At 43.6% G+C, this 22,235-nt stretch overlaps 1 protein-coding gene across 1 annotated transcript in view; it reads left to right on the forward strand.

The window, feature by feature from the left end:
- LOC142664389 (embryonic protein UVS.2-like) overlaps nucleotides 1–22,235 on the forward strand; it is a 43,950-nt gene that overhangs the window by 14,667 nt on the left and 7,048 nt on the right. Inside the window, exons 4-5 of the mRNA XM_075843460.1 lie at nucleotides 6,401–6,598; nucleotides 21,748–21,807. Of these exons, the coding sequence (XP_075699575.1) occupies nucleotides 6,401–6,598; nucleotides 21,748–21,807 (258 nt within the window). The remainder of the gene's footprint in view (nucleotides 1–6,400; nucleotides 6,599–21,747; nucleotides 21,808–22,235) is intronic.

Raw genomic sequence — 22,235 nt, forward strand, 5'->3', positions numbered from 1 at the left:
CCCAAGTGTGTCCTAACAACTGCCTGTGTATTATCCGTCCACAGGTTAATGTACTGGCACATATCTGATATATGTCAGTACATTAAAGTTTAAAAATAAAGTAAAAACAAAGTATTGTTAAATTTTAAAAAAAATACACCTTCACCTTTTTTACAATAAACATTAAAATAAGTCTCAATACATAAAATACACACATTCAGTAATGGCGCGCACAACAATGTTTTTGCATCATTTATGATGTGTACGCTGTAAAAAAATTAAATAAACACGGCTTTCATTCACTTATTAATGTGAGGCGCGAGGTGCGATGAATTTACCCTCCATGTTCCTCACATTAATAGTAATTAACCCCATCATGTACCTCGCACATTAACCCAATATGACTGAGAAACATGATGGGATTAATTACTATTAATGTGAGGCGCGTTCAAAATTCATCACACGTCGCGCCTCACATCAGAAAACGGAAGAATTTTTTTTTTATTACTGTTGGCAAAAGTATCGAAATTGGTATCGAAATCGCAATACTAAACGAAGTATCGGTATCGAAGTCCAAATTCTGGTATCGTGACATCCCTAGTCTACATATTGTCTACGCACAGGTTGTGTGTTACCTTGTGAGCCTGCAGTCCGGTACACAGGCTCCCGGGATGCACGGAATCCGCCACGGATCTGAGGGAAGCCGGTATTAGCCGTCAGGGAACATCTCTGTAAGATCCTCTGGCCCGCCCTTTCCTATCATTCCCTGCCTCTCAGATCTCGCGCGATGAAGCAGCCTATCTGCGCATGCGCGAGTTCAAAGAGACAGAGAGTCCTGGGTCCTGGGTCCTGCCGCCGATGGCCATAGTGAAGCGCTCCTGCACGAAATGGTGAGTATATCTTAAATTCTATATTTTAAGGGTAAAAGTTGGGGGTCGTCTTATACGCCCAGTCGTCTTATACGCCAACATATACGGCCTGAGGCTTGATAAAGATCCTATTGTAGGATTGAAACGTTGCTGTTGTTCTTGGATTGAATAAACCACCACTTTTTTCACATTGGAGTGCTGCAAATCTTCTTTCTTTATATACCAATACACGTCCGAGGATCGGGACGTTTTGCTGGGCACCTGATCGATTGATTCCGTGTGAGTGCTGCTGCTTTCTTGTTTGCTATATATATATATATATATATATATATATATATATATATATAGCAACAAAGAAATGATCGCAGCACTCCAGAAGCACTTGCAATATATATATATTTTTCTTTCAAAAATAAGGAAATTTCTAAGTGACCCTAAACATTTGAACGGTAGTGTATATATATATATATATATATATATATATATATATAGCTATATATATATATATATATATATATATATAGCAACAAAGAAATGATCGCAGCACTCCAGAAGCACTTGCAATATGTATATATATATATATATATATATATATATATATACATATATATATATAGATAATGTAATACTACTGGTAGTTGTAATTCTACAATCATCTGTAATTCTACCATTCAATGTAAGAATATTTACAATCAATGTTAATATCAATTGTGACTTGTTCTATGATGTGTAGAGGTTCAGATAGCACCAGCTCGGGGAGGGGGGGGCGGTAATGCACGGATAGGGGCCCAACCCAATTCTGAATATTCTATATTGGTTCATTGAAAAAGTAGAAGAGCAAAGAATTTGATATATCTTATATTGTTAGGAGATTTATATCACATCGAAGGACCCAGATAGAAGTAAATGTGATTGTTGCTAGCCCCGTTCCCCCCTCCGGTGTTATCGACAACACCGGGCATTAGGGGGACCGTGCCTGCCGATCCATAAAGGTTGTGAGTCAGCTGCCTCTGCCCCCGTATCAGGGACCCTAAGAGGATGGGGGCCATGCACAATTGCCCCCTAATGCCGCTCCAACCTGTAGCCTAGTAAATGGCAGAATAGGGAGATAACACAGATACTATTGAATGTGGTATCGCTACCGCTGCAGCCACCGAGCATGGGGGGGCAAGACGGCAGGTGGCATGGGCCCCCTCGTGCCGTGGGCCCCCATAGCAGCCGCTATGGCTGCTACATCGATAGTTACACCACTGGATGAATCATCTGGGATTAAAGTCTGCAATTTAGAAAACTAAGGCATTTCCCTTTTCTTCAAAGACTAACGCCTATTGGAATTGAATAAAGAGACCTACTTGAAATCTTAAAAGAGACAATTTTAATAAACATAGAGGTATAAATTAAAGAGAGGGGCTCCCATAACAAAGATAACAAAGACTAAAATACCCCTGCCCCCGTATGAGTGCCGTGGTCCCTCCAAAATGGCCGATCGGCTGCGGTTCCGGGAGACAGACCCCCAACGATCAGATATTCATAGCCTATCCTGAAGATAGGCCATCAATTGCCATATGACAAGAAGACTCCTTTAAAGGGAATGTGTTGCCAGCAAAACATGTTTTTTTTTTTTTAGTTAAACAATTAGTGTGTAGGTGATTAAACATTGTTCTAATTTTTTTTATTTTTTTCACGAGTCAGGAAATATTATAAATTGGATTCAATTTATAATATTTCCCAGCACTGGTCACTAGATGGAGCAATTCCCAAAATTGCAGCATTGCATGTGGTAAAGCAACCACATTGCTTTATGCTGCAAAATTGGGAAAAAATCCCTCGCTCTAGTGAGCTCTCAGAATCCCCCCCTCCTTTATCCTGGCTAGTGCCGGGAGAAACAAGGGGTTTGAACGGTCTAACCTCCTACACTGTGTGTCGCCATTTTTTGAGCTAACACACAGTGTAGAAGGTTTACATACACTAGTAAACACACACTGAAACACGAACATACATAGAAATCACTTACCTGCTCCAGTCGCCGCCGCTCCCTCCGGTCCGTCCGCTCCGTCTGCTGCCGCTGCTCCATGTGCACAAGTTCGGAAGCCGCGACCGGAAGTAGTAATCTTACTGTCCGGCCGCAACTTCCGGTCCACAGGAAAATGGCGCCGGACGGCGCGCATTTCAAATTGGACTGTGCGGTAGCGGCGCATGCGCCGTTCCCACACACACGGCGTACACCATAGTGGATGGAACGGGCCCCGTTCGCATTCCCTATGGGACTGGAGCTGCCGTATTCCATGTCTGTATGTGTCGTTAATCGACACATACAGAAATGAAAAAAAAAATGGCAGCCCCCATAGGGAAGAAAAAGTGTAAAAATAGAAAAAAGTAACACACAAACACACAAATAAATATAAATGTTTTTAATAAAACCCTAACATAAAACTGATATAAAATAAAAAATTTTGGTGACACTGTTCCTTTAAGTAATTAAACGTCACTAGATTTGATTGCTATCTTCTGAATTGTTGGTAGAGAGATTTCTAGACTGGGCATTGACAAAATATCAGAAAGGCTGATCTTAATTCCAATGCCCTTGACCAGGAGTTTTTGGTGTACATATTCCACCAATGACATCATGACCCTTGCAAAAATAAGGGGTGACAGGCGACACCTCTGTCTCGTGCTTTTGCAGGGGATCGATTAGTAAGATATGCAACCCAAGGAAAATACTGGGGCAAATGTATTATGACATTACTGAACATTTTGTGAACCCATTAAAGTGAAATTTACTCAGTTACTAGGATAAATGCCCACAGTATACATGGTCCAATGCTTTCAATGCTAGTAGCAGAGGGGGATGTTTGAATCTCTACATTAAACTAAAGGGGTATTCCCAAAATCATAAATTATCACGTATCCACAGGACAGGTTATAATTTTATAATGGCTGGGTGTACCACTGCTGAGACCCCCACCGATCATGACAACGTGGATCTCGAACGCCCAGATCTTTCTCACTACTAGACCGCAGTACAGTGGAGCTTGAATGGAGTGGCAGTCAAACATGCGCTCGCCACTGTCAATGAAAGTAATGGAAACATCTGAGTGCTGAACTCGGCTGTTCCAATCATTCCGATAGACATTGAATGTGAGGAGGAACTCTTGGTTCGGAACCCCTGTTCTCACGATTGGTGGGGGTCCCAGCAGTGTGGCCCACAGCGATCAAAAAATGATCTATTCTGTGGATAGGTGATAATTTATGATTTTGGGAATACCCCTTTAATAAAGCATCTCATGCCATTGGAGGATGGGCTTCCAGGCACAAAAGTCAACTTGATTTGGATGTATCAAATCCAGTCGTTTCACCCTGAGCCCTTTAGCTATTATTTTGCTATAAAATACTTTCATGTGTATATTTAACAAACATATTGGCTTGAAGTTCTCCTGAACATTGGTTTGTTACGCTTGGTTTAGGCAATGTTATAAGTATGGCCCAACATATCTTTTTGAAATGTGCCATCTAATAGTTGGGTTATGTAGAGGGCTAAAAGAAATGTAACACATTTTTTTATAGTAGGCATTTTAGATATTATCTAGGGAAGGTGATTTATGACATTTTATAAATTTCACAACTTTCGCTTTTTCTTCAATGGTCAATTAGACTTAAAGTTGACCAAATTACTGATTACTGATAAGTTCAAGGTAATAAGCGCTAAAAATAGTTAGTTGCCTCCAGGGAGGGCTGGGGTGTATTAATGTCAAGACCTCAATTATACAGTGAGTGGTAGTAATTCCTGAAATATTAAGTGATATGTGGCAGTCTGATAATTTTGATAGCTTCTATGTTTAGCTATAAAGGTTACTTATTTTTGTGACTTACTTTCTACTTTGTTGTTATAAAATTAAGAATTGAGTTTGTCTTTCTTGTGCATTGTCATGTTAGTATGCTTGCATGGTCTGTAGTTGGTGTCTAACTGTAAAGATCTGGAAGCAGATTTGAAGTCCAGTGTCTGAAACAATCTGGAAGGTGGGTGATATAAGTAAGAGTAGTCAAGTAACCTTCCAGCAGGGGTGGGATTCGGCCAGATCTCCCCGGTACTCCAAACCGGATGTTAAATGACAGCCGATTTGAGTAACCTCTGAGACGCAGGTTCCTGACCAGGTCCTCCGTACACTGTCTTCAGGACCCAGACATATTTGAAAAACCTAACCTGTGCTGGCAAGTGAAAAGAACCATCAGTCCCCTACCACATTATTTGGTGCATTTCTATAATGCTACTGCTGGAGCATGCCTGGTGCTGTGTTCATGTACTGTTATAATTGCAAATTGCCCTAGGGGAAAAAATTACCTATTGTCCACTTCAAGTATTATATAAAACGTCCCTTTTATGAAACCAAAATATAACTCAAAACAATCCTTCACCAACAAACTGATTAAAAACTCATTGATGATCCCAGCCGCATAAATATAAGTGCATCACAGATATTCTACAGAAAGCTCCATACTGAACCAATCATCTCCAACTTATGATACACTGATATTTATACAAAACTAAATCAATAAATTTTCAATCGGTTCTTTGGTGAAGGGTTGTTTCTAGTTATATTTTTTAGGACAATAGGTAATGTTTTGTCTTAGGGAAATTTGTAAATATAAAAGTTTTATATACCTTACCACTCATGTGGGGCGAAGTGTGAATCTTGTTGGATTTTGTTATGTACTGAGCTTGGATCTTGTGCTGTATATATGTAATTATCTTGGTTCTGTTGCTATATATATGTAATGGTCTTGGTTCTGGGGGTGTATTTATATACTGAGCTTTGCTCTAGTGCTGTATGTATTTTACTGAGCTTAGTACTGGTGTTGTGTTTATGTACTGAGCTTGGTTCTGGTGATCTATCTATGTACTGATCTTGGTTCTGGTGCTTTATTTATGCACTGAGCTTTTCTCTGGTGATGCTTATATGTACTAACCTTGGTTCTGGTGTTGCATTTATGTACTGAGCTTGGTTCTGGATATGTATAGATAGATAGATAGATAGATAGATAGATAGATAGATAGATAGATAGATAGATAGATAGATAGATAGATAGATAGATACATAGATAGATAGATAGAAAGATATGTATGTGTGTATTTAGCTTGATTCTGGTGTTGTATATACGTATTGAACGTGAGATATAATATTGCCATACTGTATATCAGATTTTCTGCACAATGGGAACCCACATTGAAGATCCAGACAACAGAATGTCAACTATGTAAGTAGACCCCTTGGTTTTGTTTGCTATGGCTGTGGTTACTCCTATGGTTCAGTTGACCAAATCAGGGGCAATAACAAGGTTGAAGTGACCATCTAAAAGCGCTCCTGTACCTACCATAAAATAATAGTTTAGCATTTTTTCAATAAATATTGTTTCACATAGAGGAAGTATATGTTAAATATTAGATATTCGGCACTTTTAGCAGTAGAGTTTAAGAGTAAATATCGTCTTGATGTATCTAGCTTCAGCTTCTTAAGTTGAAAGGCTATAGAGTCTTTGATATATTTGAAATTAAGATTCATTTTTGTTTAGTGGGAAAAGTAAAAAAGTGTTTCTTGATCAAAGTTTATCACTCTTGAAGGAAAGTGATTTCTACCATGAAGTTCTGTTTTATAATTGGGACATCAAATCCCTTAGCATTGAGGCACAACAACTAACTGTGCTGAGTGCAAGACTGATCAATTCCCCACAATCCTCCATTGTGGACCTCATGGGTTTGCGGCCTACATGGCCAGGCTCAACACCACTTAGGAACTCTTTATGACATATGCCTGATTTACAGGGTTTTTCGACAAATAGATTGGATATAACCCCTTAAATTCTGGCATATTTTGAGCCCTTAAGGAATAAGCATTATTTTTTTTTATTTTTTTTTTAATCGACACATTTCAAGAGCCGTAAATTTTATATTTTTCCATTGATTGAGCTGTATGACGGCTTATTTTTTGTGGTGCAATTTTTACTTTTCAATGGCACAAATTTGGAGTACATATAATTTATTTAGCTTTTTATAAAAGGGAAAAGAAAAGAAAAACAGTAATTCTGTCTTAACTTTTTTTATTTTATTGTATGGGCTGGTATAAAATATGTTTTATAAAAAAAAAATCATTTTAGGTCGCCACATTTCAAGACCCATAACTGTAATGGCAGGGGGTAGGGAGACGGACAAGTGAGCCCTAATCTACCCGCCACTCTGTCCCTGCCTACTTGCAACGACCCGCCCTAGGCGACGGGGTACAACTGGGCGGCGGTCCCTGCGCTCAGTAAGTGCACGACAAACATACAAAGGAACACAAGCAAGGAAAAGGGGCCGTTGCCCACGGCAACACCGTGAGCAACCAGAGTGGTGAACGAGCCGAGTCAAGCCAGGAGTGTGCGAGGTACAAAACGAAAAGCAGAAGAGTAGTCGGTAAGCCAGGGTCTGTATGGAGCAGGATCAAAAATAGCAGGAGCTGTAGCTGGGCCAGGAAAACACAAGGAAAGAATCACAAGCACCGAGGGACAGGAAGTGCAGGCTTAAATAGACCGAGGGCGGGAGCTAGCTGAGTCTGGCCAGGTTACGATAGGCTGTCCCACTCCTAAGCCTGCCAGCCTGAATGGTGGAAGCAGGAGTCAGTCTCAGGGATGTATTCTCAGGTGCTGACTGATTAGTTCTGGGAGTTAACCCCGAAGCTGTGCCTGGCAGATCCTCTACAGTGCCCCCCCTTTTATGTGGGGCCACCGGACCCTTTCTAAGTGGACCTGGCTTACTGGGGAAACGCAGGTGGACTCTCCTCGGGCCCGTATCCTCTCCAATGGACCAGGTACTGGAGGGAGCCTTGGACCATGTTGCTGTCCACAATCCTGGCCACCTCGAATTCCACCCCCTCAGGGGTGAGGATTGGAACAGGAGGTCTCCTCGAGGGAGCCAAGGACGGGGAGAAGCGTTTGAGGAGGGAGGCATGAAACACGTTGTGTATCCGAAAAGACGGGGGTAACTCCAGCCGGAAGGAGACAGGATTGAGGACCTCAATGACCTTATAAGGCCCAATAAACCGGGGAGCAAACTTCTTGGACGGAACCTTGAGACGCAAGTTCCTAGACGACAACCAGATCCCCGACCATAAACAGGGGGTTATCAGAACGTTTTTTATCAGCCTGAGTTTTTTGTACGCTCTGGGACACCTCTAGGTTTTTCTGAACCTGGGCCCAGACTGTGCACAGTTCCCGATGAATGACCTCTACCTCGGGATTGTTGGAACTACCAGGTGAAACGGAGGAGAACCGTGGATTAAACCCAAAATTACAAAAAAAAGGAGAGACCCCTGACGAGTTACTGACCCGGTTTTTAAGGGAAAATTCGGCGAGGGGAATGAAAGAGACCCAATCAAATTGACAGTCAGAGACAAAACACCTTAAGTATTGTTCTAGAGATTGATTAGTCCTCTCCGTTTGGCCATTGGTTTCAGGATGGAAGGCAGAGGAGAAGGACAGATCAATCCCCAACTTCATACAGAAGGCTCTCCAAAACAATGAAACAAATTGTACCCCTCTGTCCAAAACAATATTGACAGGGACCCCATGGAGACGCAGGATGTGTTTGACAAACAAGGTAGCCAACGTTTTGGCGTTGGGTAGTTTCTTGAGGGGCACAAAGTTGCACATCTTACTGAAGCGGTCCACCACCACCCACACCACTGACTTGCCTTGGGATGGAGGCAAATCGGTGATAAAATCCATGGAGATATGTGTCCAAGGTCTCTAGGGAATGGGCAACGAACGCAGTAAGCCCGCTGGTCGGGACCTGGGAGTCTTGGACCTAGCACAAACCTCACAAGCGGCGACGTAGGCCTTAATGTCTTTAGGCAACCCAGGCCACCAATAATTTCTGGAAATGAGGTGTTTGGTACCCAGGATGCCTGGATGGCCAGATAGTGCGGAGTCATGATTTTCCCTAAGTACCCTTAGCCGGAATTGCAGGGGAACAAACAGCTTGTTCTCAGGAAGGTTCCCGGGAGCTGCACCTTGATCAGCAGCAATATCAGAGACTAAATCAGAATCGATCGAGGAAATGATTATACCTGGAGGCAAAATACAAGCAGGATCTTCCTCCGAAGGAGGGCTGGCCATGAAGCTATGCGACAGTGCATCAGCCTTAATATTTTTAGACCCAGCCCTATAGGTAACCAAAAAATTGAATCTGGTAAAAAATAACGCCCATCGAGCTTGTCTCGGGTTTAGCCTCCGGGCAGATTCTAGGAAAACCAGATTCTTGTGGTCGGTAAGGACCGTTACCTGGTGCCTAGCCCCCTCCAGGAAGTGGCGCCACTCTTCAAATGCCCATTTAATGGCTAAGAGTTTGCGGTTGCCAATATCATAGTTACTTTCAGTTGGCGAAAACTTCCTGGAGAAGTAGGCACAGGGGCGGAGATGGGTGAGGGACCTGGTACCCTGGGACAAGACAGCCCCCACTCCCACCTCAGATGCGTCAACTTCCACGATAAATGGCTCCATTTGGTTGGGCTGAACCAGCACCGGGGCCGAGACAAAGCACTTCTTAAGGACCTCAAAAGCCTGGACAGCCTCAGGAGGCCAGTGGAGGAGATCAGCACCTTTGCGAGTGAAGTCCGTAAGGGGCTTAGCGATGACCGAGAAGTTAGCAATAAATCTCCTGTAATAATTAGCGAACCCCAAAAAACACTGTAACGCCTTCAGGGAGGCAGGTTGGACCCATTCCGCCACAGCCTGAACCTTGGCGGGGTCCATGCGGAATTCATGAGGAGTGAGGATTTGACCCAAAAATGGAATCTCCTGTACCCCAAACACACATTTTTCGGTTTTGGCAAACAGTTTGTTTTCCCGAAGGACCTGGAGCACCTTCCTGACATGCTCAATGTGGGAGGACCAGTCCTTGGAAAACACCAGTATGTCATCAAGGTACACTACCAGAAAAATCCCCAGGTAATTTCTCAAAATCTCATTTATGAAATTCTGGAAGACCGCAGGGGCATTACACAACCCAAAGGGCATGACAAGGTATTCTAAATGGCCTTCGGGCGTGTTAAACGCAGTCTTCCACTCATCCCCCTCTTTGATGCGAATAAGGTTATACGCCCCCCGTAGATCCAATTTAGAAAACCATTGGGCCCCCTGAACCTGATTAAAGAGATCAGGAATCAAAGGAAGGGGATACTGGTTCCTTACCGTGACCTTATTCAGGCTACGGTAGTCAATGCATGGCCTAAGACCACCATCCTTCTTCCCCACGAAGAAGAAGCCAGCACCTACCGGAGAAGAAGAGGGACGAATGTAACCCTTGGCCAGGGATTCCTGGATATACACTCTCATAGCTTCACGTTCGGGACAAGAAAGATTAAATATCCTACCCTTAGGAAGCTTAGCTCCTGGTACCAATTCGATAGCGCAATCGTATTCTCTATGAGGAGGTAACACTTCGGAGACCTCCCTAGAGAAAACATCAGCGAAGTCCTGAACAAACTCGGGTAGCGTATTCGCCTCCTTAGGGGGAGAAATAGAATTAACAGAAAAACATGACGTACAACATTCATTACCCCATTTGGTTAGCTCCCCAGTATTCCAGTCAAACGTGGGATTATGCAACTGCAACCAGGGAAGACCTAGAACCAAATCGTACGATAATCCCTGCATCAACAGTACAGGGCATTGCTCCAAATGCATGGAGCCAACAAGGAGTTCAAAAACAGGGGTATGCTGTGTAAAATAAGCATTAGCAAGAGGAGTGGAGTCGATACCCACTACCGGGACAGGTTTAGGCAAATCAATCAGAGGCATAGCAAGGGACATAGCAAATTCCACAGACATGATATTAGTAGAGGACCCTGAATCCACGAAGGCACTGCCGGTAGCAGACCTACCACCAAAAGAGACCTGAAAGGGAAGCAAGATCTTAGTACGTTTCATATTTACGGGAAATACCTGTGCGCCCAAGTGACCTCCCCGATGATCACTTAGACACGGAAGTTCTCTGGCTGCAATCTTACGCTTAGGACAGTTGTTCACTTGATGCTTGTCGTCCCCACAGTAGAAGCAGAGACCATTCTTCCTGCGGAATTCTCTACGTTGTTGGGGGGACACGGAGGCCCCGAGTTGCATAGGTATCTCTGAATCTTTCGGGGAGGAACGAAGCAACGGAGCTTCGGGAGGCATCATGGGGGAGTCGGAGGAGAAAACACATAAACGTTCACGTTGTCGTTCCCTGAGACGTCGGTCAAGTCGTACCGCTAAAGCCATAACCTGGTCTAGGGAGTTAGAAGAGGGATAGCTAACTAGCAGGTCTTTCAGGGCATTCGACAGACCCAACCTAAACTGGCACCTTAAGGCAGGGTCATTCCACCGAGAAGCTACGCACCACTTCCGAAAGTCAGAGCAATACTCCTCAACCGTTCTCTTACCCTGACTTAAGGTCACCAGCTGACTCTCGGCAAAGGCAGTCCTGTCAGTCTCGTCATAAATAAGTCCGAGAGCAGAAAAGAAACAATCAACGGAGGAAAGTTCAGGGACGGCAGGAGCCAAGGAGAAGGCCCACTCTTGGGGCCCTTCCTGGAGCTGGGACATAATTATACCCACCCGCTGGCTCTCAGAACCTGAGGAATGAGGCTTTAAACGAAAGTAAAGCCTACAACTCTCCCGAAAGGAGAAAAAAACCCTCCGGTCCCCTGAGAACCGGTCGGGCAACTTGAGGTGGGGTTCAAGAGGTGCGGTGAGGGGAACTACCAGGGTAGCATCAGGCTGGTTGACCCTCTGAGCCAGGGCCTGGACCTGTAGGGAGAGACCCTGCATTTGCTGAGCCAGGGTCTCACGGGGGTCCATAGTGGTGTCAGGGACCAGGGGTAGACTAGGTATGGGCTTGTGATTATGTAATGGCAGGGGGTAGGGAGACGGACAAGTGAGCCCTAATCTACCCGCCACTCTGTCCCTGCCTACTTGCAACGACCCGCCCTAGGCGACGGGGTACAACTGGGCGGCGGTCCCTGCGCTCAGTAAGTGCACGACAAACACGACAAACATACAAAGGAACACAAGCAAGGAAAAGGGGCCGTTGCCCACGGCAACACCGTGAGCAACCAGAGTGGTGAACGAGCCGAGTCAAGCCAGGAGTGTGCGAGGTACAAAACGAAAAGCAGAAGAGTAGTCGGTAAGCCAGGGTCTGTATGGAGCAGGATCAAAAATAGCAGGAGCTGTAGCTGGGCCAGGAAACCACAAGGAAAGAATCACAAGCACCGAGGGACAGGAAGTGCAGGCTTAAATAGACCAAGGGCGGGAGCTAGCTGAGTCTGGCCAGGTTACGATAGGCTCTCCCACTCCTAAGCCTGCCAGCCTGAATGGTGGAAGCAGGAGTCAGTCTCAGGGATGTATTCTCAGGTGCTGACTGATTAGTTCTGGGAGTTAACCCCGAAGCTGTGCCTAGCAGATCCTTTACAATAACTTTTTTATTTTTTCATTGACATAGCCGTATGAAGGCTTATGTTTTTTGCAAGATGAGTTGTAAATTTGTATTGGTACCATTTTGGGGTACAAATAATTTTAATTCATATACACTAAAATAATACATATGCAATAAATTATTTAATGAACAAAAGGGGATTTGCTTTCTAGGGACATTTTTTTTAATTTCACTAATCTTTAATAAACTTTATTTTGCTTTATTTTACTTTTTTCTAAGTCCCATTAGGGGACCTGAATTTGCGATCATATGATCACATATATAGTTGCCTAACACACTTAGACGTATGGCAGACCTGCGGATCTTTGTTAGACACTTAACTGCCATAGTAACCCATCGGCACCCCACAATCACGTTGCAGGGTGCCCATAGGAAGACAGGGGGAGACCCCTCCCTTTATCAAATATCTTAGATGCAGTTTTGCCTTTGCTGTTGATCACATGGGCACAGCTTCTGTGCCAACGTGATAATTATGACATACCTGTACGTCATGCAGCCTTTACTTAAGGGAATCTACGACGTACAAAAAAATACAATAAAAGAATAAAGTAGAACCCCCCCCCCCCCCAGTCCCATCTCTGGGATACGCAGACTTATTACCTTTTATGTTATTATTATTATAATTTTTTTTACCCAAATGTAGTACTACTTCGTGTTAAGTAAACATATTATATATGAATCAAATACAATTCAAAAACCTTCTCCCTATCTAAGAAAATCTACTTATTAAGTTAACAAAATTCCACTGAAGACCAAGAACATACAGTATAAAGTAAAAAGAAAAAAATTAAGTACATTTTGTGTGATTTTAGGCTAAAAAATTCTGTGATCTACGTTGTTAAGATTGTGAATCTAACTGCAACAAAGATAATAATCAATTATAGGTATTAGTAAACAGGTTTAACAAGTTTCAAATTTTACACATTTACACAAAATTATGAGTATGTAAAATAATGTCAGTACACCATGAAAATAATTGCTGCCCGATTAGAAGAACATCTCCATGTAGTCACCTTGAGATCACATGTAAAGATAATTGTACATCAGTAACAGGCGTATAACTGCTCCGGGCTGTTCTTCTAACCATTACAGATATCTTTATTTCTGCTTTCTGATTGGAAATATTTCTACACTTTACCTGTATATAATGCGTTCCTGAGATGTAGGTTAGCATTCATCCAGACAAGGAACAATTCCTTCCAATATTGTAGAGATACCTCAACAACATGGGTGAGAAGATCTGCCTCCTCCTCCTGCTATGTGTAGCAGGACCTGTGACAGCTGTACCTCTATCTCCATCATTATCGGTAAGATAACAAATTTTTCTGCATTAGAAATAAATATATATATATATATATATATATATATATATATATATATATATATATATATGTATATATATATATATTTACAATTTTACTATAGTGGAGAACGTGAGAAGAAATTAGGATCAATTATTTTTCTTCTCTAACTGTTATGGGTACATTTTTTAGGAAGTTTACCCTTCAATGTCATCTCTGAGACATTCGGTAGCATTCAATCACTCTACTCCAATTGAAACAAAAAATTTAAATCCTAAATATCGAATGTTTTATTTTGTTGAGAGTCCAGTGTTTCTATATGAATTTTTTTGGGATCTTTAATTCTTCTCTTCTCCTTCAGTACTCGTAAGTCCTCCATGACTTTACAACTTCTCATTCTGAAGCTTTTATCTTTCTAATTTCTCCTCTTTTGAACAACTAGGCAATTACATTTCTCTTATTGTTAATGGATATAGTTGGCAAAATGTATTTTTTATTATCTTCCTATTTTACTGAAGACTTTTCTTTACACCAAATAAACATGATTTGTTGGGAATTGTAGTACATAAAAATCCACCATGTAATTCCTCTTAAAGAAATGCTTCATTTCTTACATAATATATGTTTGGCATAGATTCCTTTCTGTATATGACACATATTTGAAGTGTTAGTAATGATTATAAATATTTCTTCTACAGCTTTCAATACCTGGCCTAAATACATATGGTAAGAACTTTCTCAATGTTATTTGGGTTATTCTTCTATGTCTGTCTCGCTATATTCTTCAAATGTATCTTTAGACTTTTGTTTTTATATTTGCTAGACTAGTAAACTCTTAAAACATAGTTTCATATGAACAAAACATGATCTAAATGGTTCACATATTTATATTTTACTTTTATAAAACCTGCACATAAGCTGAGTAATTATCTTTACATAGTACTAACTAACTAACTAACTAACTAACTAACTAACTAACTAACTAACTAACTAACTAACTAACTAACTACCTAACTAACTAAGTATAATTGAAAAAGCTGATTACTAATGCAACCTGAGATGGGGAATGGAATTATGTGACTGCTGCCAAACTGCTCGTTCCCTACTCTGATGTTATCAGTGACAATCCAGTTTAGGCCTCATGCACACGACCGTAAAAACGCCCGTTATTACGGGTCGTAATCACGACCCGTAATAACGGGCTCATAGACTTCTATTGGCGACGGGTGCCTTCCCGTTTTCTCACGGGAAGGTGCCCGTGCCGTTGAAAAAGATAGAACATGTCCTATTTCAGGCCGTAATAACGGCACGGACAGTCCATAGAAGTCTATGGAGCTCTCGTAATAACGGGTGGCTACATGTGTGCACCCGTCATTACGGCAGCGTTGCTAAGCGACGTCAGTAAATAGTCACTGTCCAGGGAGCTGAAAGAGTTAACTGATCGGCAGTAACTCTTTCAGCACCCTGGACAGTGACTACCGATCAGTATAAACCTGTAAAAAATAAAAATAAAAGACGTTCATACTTACCGACAACTTCCTGCTTCCTCCAGTCCGGTCTCCCGCCCGTTGCCTTGGTGACGCGTCCCTCTCGACATCCGGCCCGAAGTCCTGGATGACGTTTCAGGCCATGTGACCGCTGCAGCCAATCACAGGTCAATCACAGGCTGCAGCGGTCACATGGACTGCCGCGTCATCCAGGGATGTCGGGCTGGATGTGAAGAGAGGGACGCGTCACCAAGACAACGGCCGGGTAAGTATGAATTTCTTTAACTTTTATTACAGAAAAGGCTGTCCCTTCTCTCTATCCTGCACTGATAGAGAGAAGGGGCTGCCGATTAGTGCAGTGCTATTTTACCGCTAAAAACGTGCCCGTAAATACGGGTGGAATACGGGTGACACCGGACCCATATTTACGGGCACGGGTTCGTAAATACTGGTGCAAAACGGGTGGAATACGTGTGACACCGGACCCGTATTTACGCCAGTATTTACGGGTGGGAAAAAATACGGTCGTGTGCATGAGGCCTAAGAGGTAATCTGTCATTCCTGTCAGTCTGGTTGCTAAGGATGCATTGCTTAGGAACCAAGGTCTTTTAAATGGGCTCATCAGTCAGTGCATCCCTAGTAACCAGTTTGTTTCAAACTAATCAGATTTTCAGTTAAGGACACTGCAACTAAACTTATAGTAGAGAAGGGATAATGAGTCTTAGTAGGAGCTACATAAAAGCATCAGTGTGATCAGGGCCGGCCTTAGGGTAGATGGCGCCCCGTGCAAAATTATCTTTCGGCGCCCCACGCCATTATAAAAAATGCCCCATAAAAAAGCATAATTCCTCCCCACAGTATAATGCCCTATATAGTGCCCCCACACAGTGTAATGCCCCTTTAGTGCCCCACACACAGTATAATAATAATATTTAATAATGTAATATATTATTACGCCTTCAAGGACACAGTATTTTGTCCTCTAATTGTGCCCACACAGTGTTATGCCCCCTAAGTGCCACACACATTATATTGCCCCCTGTAGTGCCCCTACACAGTATGATGTCCTCCACAGAGTATAATGCCCCCACAGCCCCCCTAGTAGAAAGTTCCCCCTGTAGATTGTGCCGTACAGCCTCCCTGTAGACAGTGCCATAATCCCCCACCTCCTCCTTGTAGACAGTGCCATACAGCCCCCATCTGCCCCTTGTAGAGTCATACAGCCCCCATCTGCCCCTTGTAGTGCCATACAGCCCCCCATCTGCCCCTTGTAGTGTCATACAGCCCCACCTCCCTCTTGTACACAGTGCCCCCCACCGCCCCCTTGTAGAAAGTGACATACAGCCCCCACCTCCCCCTTGTAGACAGTGCTATACTGCCCCCCACCTCCACCTGACAGGATCCTTGCGTAGGCCGGCTTGATCCAGAGATGTCATCACGCCGACTGCGCAGGGATCCTGTCCCTGCGCCTCATAGGCTGCAGGCGCCTCTGTAGCCTGTTACAGAGTTTCCCAACCTTTTCGGACTTGAGCCACCCCTGGAAAAAAAAAATTCCTCCTGGTCCCCCTACCAAAAATTGTTTAGAGAAAGACAGAAAACAGCTAAAAATAAGCACTACATTCTTAGGGTATGTTCACACAGCATTTTTTGGAAGGCAGAAAAAATCTGCTTTTGAATTGACAGCGTTATTTGATGGGGTTTGTTTAGCGTTTTTTTCTAAAGCTGTTGAAGCGAATGCAAAAGACGCAGCAAAAAAAGCTCCAAACGAGCGCCAAAGCTATTTTCTTCCTACTATTAATTTCAATTGGAGGTCAGAGGTGGAAACCACTTGAAGACCATCAGCCCCCCCCCCCACCACTCACAGTAAAATGACCATCAGCCCCCCACTCACGGTAAGGCTGGGTTCACACACACTATTTACGGACGTAATTCGGGCGTTTTAGCCCCGAATTACGTCCGAAAATGCGGCTCAAAAGCGTCGGCAAAGATCTGCCCATTCATTTGAATGGGTCTTACGATATTCTGTGCCGACGGTCATTTTTGCGCCCGCGTCAAAGAAAAGCCTGTCACTTCTTGAGACGTAATTGGAGCCGTTTTCCCTTGACTCCATAGAAAAACAGCTCCAATTACGTCCGTAATGGACGCAGCGAAAAGCGCCTGCACATGCCATTACGTCTGAAATTCCGGAGCCGTTTTCTCCTGAAAACAGCTCCGTAATTTCAGCCGTAATGGACGCTACCATGTGAACATACCCTAAAATGACCATCAGCCCGTCCACTCACAGTAAAACGACCATTAGCCCCCCACTCACAGTAAAACGACCATTAGCCCCCCACTCACAGTAAAATGACCATCAGCCCGCCACTCACAGTAAAACTACCATCAGCCCCCACTCACAGTAAAACGACCATCAGCCCCCCACTCACAGTAAAATGACCATCAGCCCCCCACTCACAGTAAAACTACCATCAGCCCCGCACTCACAGTAAAATGACCATCAGCCCCCCACTCACAGATGCCCCCTGTAGGTCATGCCACACAGCCCCCTTGTAGGTAGTGCCACACAGCCCCTTTGTAGGTAGTAGGGATGTCACGACACCTGAATTTGGACTTCAATACCGATACTTCGTGTAGTATTGCAATTTCGATACCAAAATGATACTTTGCCAACAGTAATAAAAAAAAGTTCTTCCATTTTCTGATGTGGGGCGCGAGGTGTGATGCTGAATTTAACCTCCATTTGCCTCACATTAATAGTAATTAACCCCATCATGTTTCTCAGTCATTAATGTGTGAGGTACATCATGGAGTTAATTACTATTAATGTGAGGCACGTGAAGGTTAAATTCATCATCACACCTCGTGCCTTACATTAATAAGTGAAAGCAGTTTTTTTTTTGTTTTTTTTTTTACAGCGCACACATCATAAATGACGCAAAAAAATAGTTGTGCAGGTTATTACGGCCGCGCCAATAGCGAATGTGTGTATTTTATATATTGAGACTTATTTTAAGGTTTATTGTAAAAAAAAAGGTGAATGTGTATTTTTTTAAATTTAACATTACTTTATGTTTTTACTTTATTTTTAAACTTTAATGTACTGGCATATATGAGCTATATGCCAGTACATTAGCCTGTGTACTGATAGTACACAGGCAGTTGTTAGGACATACCTAAGTATGCCCTAACAACAGGAAATATGGTAAGACAGCCCTGGGGTCCTTCAATAGACCCTGGGCTGTCTGCCCATATATGGTATGGCCCTCAATCGCGTCACAGGAATTCCCTGTGACGCGATCCAAGGGGCATCCCCCTCCTCACTTTCCTCTGAATGCTGCAGTCAGTTTTGATCGCAGCATTCAGGAGAATAGCGGCGGAGATGAGCGGTTTCTCTGATCTCCGCCGTTATAGAGCGGGGCTGCGGCTGTGTAATAGTCATTGCCCCGCTCCTGACAGAAGTGCGTGCGCGGTCAGCATGAGGTAATGCGGCCGGCGCTGCACTAATGAGCGGCGGCGCAGACACCGAAGACAGAACATGGGGGTGTTTTGCAGTGCGGCCGCTCATTAGTGCAGCGCTGGCCGCATCGCATCATCCTCGCGGCGCGCTCTTGTCAGGACTCAGGAGCGGGGCAATGGCTGTATTACACAGCCGCAGCCCCGCTCTCATTCATCATGTATTACTATACTTACCGGTGTGGCTCGAACCATATGGGGATGCACAGTATCGAAGTTTCGATGCAGTGTGCATCCCTAGTAAGTAGTGCCACAAATCCCCCCTTGCCGCACAGCCCCCTTGTAGGTAGTGCCACACACACCCTTGTAGGTAGCACTCCCTTCCTGTAGATAGCGCCACTGTAGCTCCCTGTGGCTGGGGATTCCGCTCCTTGACGGAGTGCTTGATGTCTCTGTCCATATATGAACAGTGACATCGGGCAACTAACTCCTGAAGCGGAATCCCTGTCCACAGCGTTGCCGACGCTGTGACCGGGGATTCCACTCCAGGAGAAGCCCCTGACGTCTCTGTCCATTTAGACGGGGGGTGCCTTCTACAGGGGTTCTGCAAAAAAATCTCCTCCTCCTCCTCACATCCACTTTGCGCTATGAGGAGGAGGAGAGAAAGCACGTCCGTGGCAGTTGTCCAGAGGAGTGTCGCGGCACCCCTGGAGGGTTCTCATGGGAACCTCATGTTGGGAACCACCAGCCTAGTAGATCACAGAGCAGTGAGATACCTCCCTGCTCTGCTATAGTGTTCAATAGTATCTGCGTCTTTAGCATGGCCGTATTTACAACTCACGCTGCCCTAGGCACTAAGCCTGAATATACCCCATTACAGGCCTATTTAGTTTAGCCAATTATCATCATGATTCGCCAGTTTCTGACCAATTATAATGATATTTGGTCAGTGTTAACAAAGGGGAAGATCAATGATAAAAACTTTGCTTATTGTTAATCTCTAATGAGAAAAAAAAAAGGTAATACACCCGGCCGTAGTCATAGCGATGCGTATTCTGTTCTGAGCGTAGCCCGGCCTCCAGGGAGGACGATGCGTCCCATGTGACAGCTGCAGCCAATCAAAGGCTGCAGCGGTCACATGGACTACAGCGTCATCGCAGGAGGCCGGGCTACGTTCAGAGAGAGAGAGGGACTACGGCCGGGAGTATTAGGTTTTTTTAAAATTTATTTCTGCAGTTTTTCCGCCCAAAAAACTGCACCAAAATTTGGTGTCGTTTTTCAGGTGAAATTCCCTGCGGTTCTCAGGACGTATACACTGTGTGGTTTTATGTATCCACCCTGTGTGTTCCTACCCTTATAATCAAGTTGCTCTCCCCCACAAATATTATCTCTAAGGGCTTATTTAGACAAACGGGATATACGTCCGTGCAACGCGCGTGATTTTCATGCGCGTTGCACGGACCTATATTAGTCTACGGGGCCGTGCAGACATGTGTGTGATTTTTATGCTGCGTGAGTCCGCTGCGTAAAAGTCATGACATGTCCGTTCTTTGAGCGTTTTTTACGCATCACGCACCCATTGAAGTCAATGGGTGCGTGAAAACCACGCATGCCACACGGAAGCACTTCAATACGAACAGCGTGATTCACGCACCAGCTGTCAAAAGGATGAATGAAAACAGAAAAGCACCACGTGCTTTTCTGTTTACAAACATCCAAATGGAGTGTCATAATGATGGCGGCTGCGCGAAAAGCACACAGCCGCGCATCATATGCTGCTGCCGCACGGAGCTGTCAAATGCATTTTGCGCAGGCAAAACGCTGTGTTTTTGCGTGCGCAAAAGGCACACGCTCATGTGAATCCAGCCTAAGGGTAAGGTCACACGGAGTGGCCCTGACACGGTCGCAACGCAGCTAACAACCACACCGGCACCATGTTCAGTGCGGCTGTCAAACAGCCTGTTAATGGCCGCACGTATTCCGGTTACATTCGCACGCGCACTGCCGCTCCATTCATTCTCTATGGGAGCGCCGGAGATAGCCGAGTGCAGTGTTCTGCTTTTTCCGGCGCTCCCATAGAGAATGAATAGGGGGTAAGTTGTTGTAATTTGCAAAATCGTGCGGCCATAAAGGGTATATTAATTCATGGCCGCACGATTTTGAAGATACAGGGACGGTTTACCCGCGTTAACGTGCGGCCCTGAATTAATATACCCTTTATGGCCGCACGATTTTGCAAATTACAGCAACTTACCTCCTATTCATTCTCTATGGGAGCGCCGGAAAAAGCAGAACACTGCACTCGGCTATCTCCCCATACATAACGCTAAGTTCCCCTCCCTCATGATTCATAATAAGCTCCTACACCACAAAATAAACTATACAGAAGTCCCCCTCCCCACAAAATACATTTATAAAGAATCCCCCACACTCCTATAGCATTTAGGGCAATGTCCCCTCCCCCACAAAATCGATCTGTAAAAAATACACTCAAAGTACCTATAACCTAGTCTCCTCTCCCCCACAAAATCGATCTTTAAAAAAAAAAAAAACATCCTGTTACACATCACATAAAGCCCCTTCTCTCCCCCTCTGTGACACTGCAGTACAGGCTGTGCTGATTGGTGGAGCAGACAGAAGCACCTGCTGCTCCTCCAATCAGCGCTCACTTCACGCAGCAGTGCAGAGGGAGGAACATTTCTCCTCTATTCTGCTCGTACCCACTGGCGCCCCCCTTGCAGCATGGCGGCCGGCGCCCTGTGCGACCGCACGTGTCGCACATAGCTAAGGCCGGCCATGAGTGTGATGACATCAACATCCAAAATCCCGCTTATATTTTATCTGTAATTAAATATCTGAAACTGAGATATGAAAATTGTCTTCTTCTGGATAAAACTATATGTAAAAAAAAGATGTGATGTAAATATCCTGACAAAATGTAATATCATATTGTTTGCTCTCCTACTTTTTTAATAGAACATGGCACAATTAATATTATCTTTGATGGTGAATGGTAGTGGTTACATTGAATGGTAGAATTACAGATAATAGAGAATTACAACTACCAGTAGTATTAAGCTATAAATATAAAAAGTGAGTGGTTGAAGATACATATATGATACCAGATTATCACATTATATACATCCTTATATTAACAGAAGTTAAGAATGAAGAAGAGGATCCAGGAACCTTTGGCAGAATAATTGAAGCCAATAAAGGTAACAGCATATTGATAATGTTTACCAGTAAATAGAAGTGACACATTACATATATATTGATATAATAATTATAGATATATAATAATTATAAATGAAGTAATGATTTCAGTGATGTCTTAAGAAAAACCCTGTAATACATTCAGTCTATTATTAGCCTAATGTTTTTATCATTAGTTAAGCAATAATCATCTGTGTATCACAAGAATCATAGGCTTAAAGGGCATGTCAACCAATTTTAATCACTTGGCAAAAGCACCATTATACTAAATCACTGACAGAAGTTCCCAAAAGATGAGCACCATGTGTAAAGTCTGCACCTCCTGGACCTGAAATTACCATAGAAATCTCTGCCCAGAAACTGAACAAGCAAGTAATTTAAAGAAGACCTCCAGTGGAAATACAATTTTCCATGTCTGAATTCCCCAACT

This window comes from Rhinoderma darwinii, chromosome 12 (assembly GCF_050947455.1).
Source record: "Rhinoderma darwinii isolate aRhiDar2 chromosome 12, aRhiDar2.hap1, whole genome shotgun sequence".
Lineage (NCBI taxonomy): Eukaryota > Metazoa > Chordata > Amphibia > Anura > Rhinodermatidae > Rhinoderma > Rhinoderma darwinii.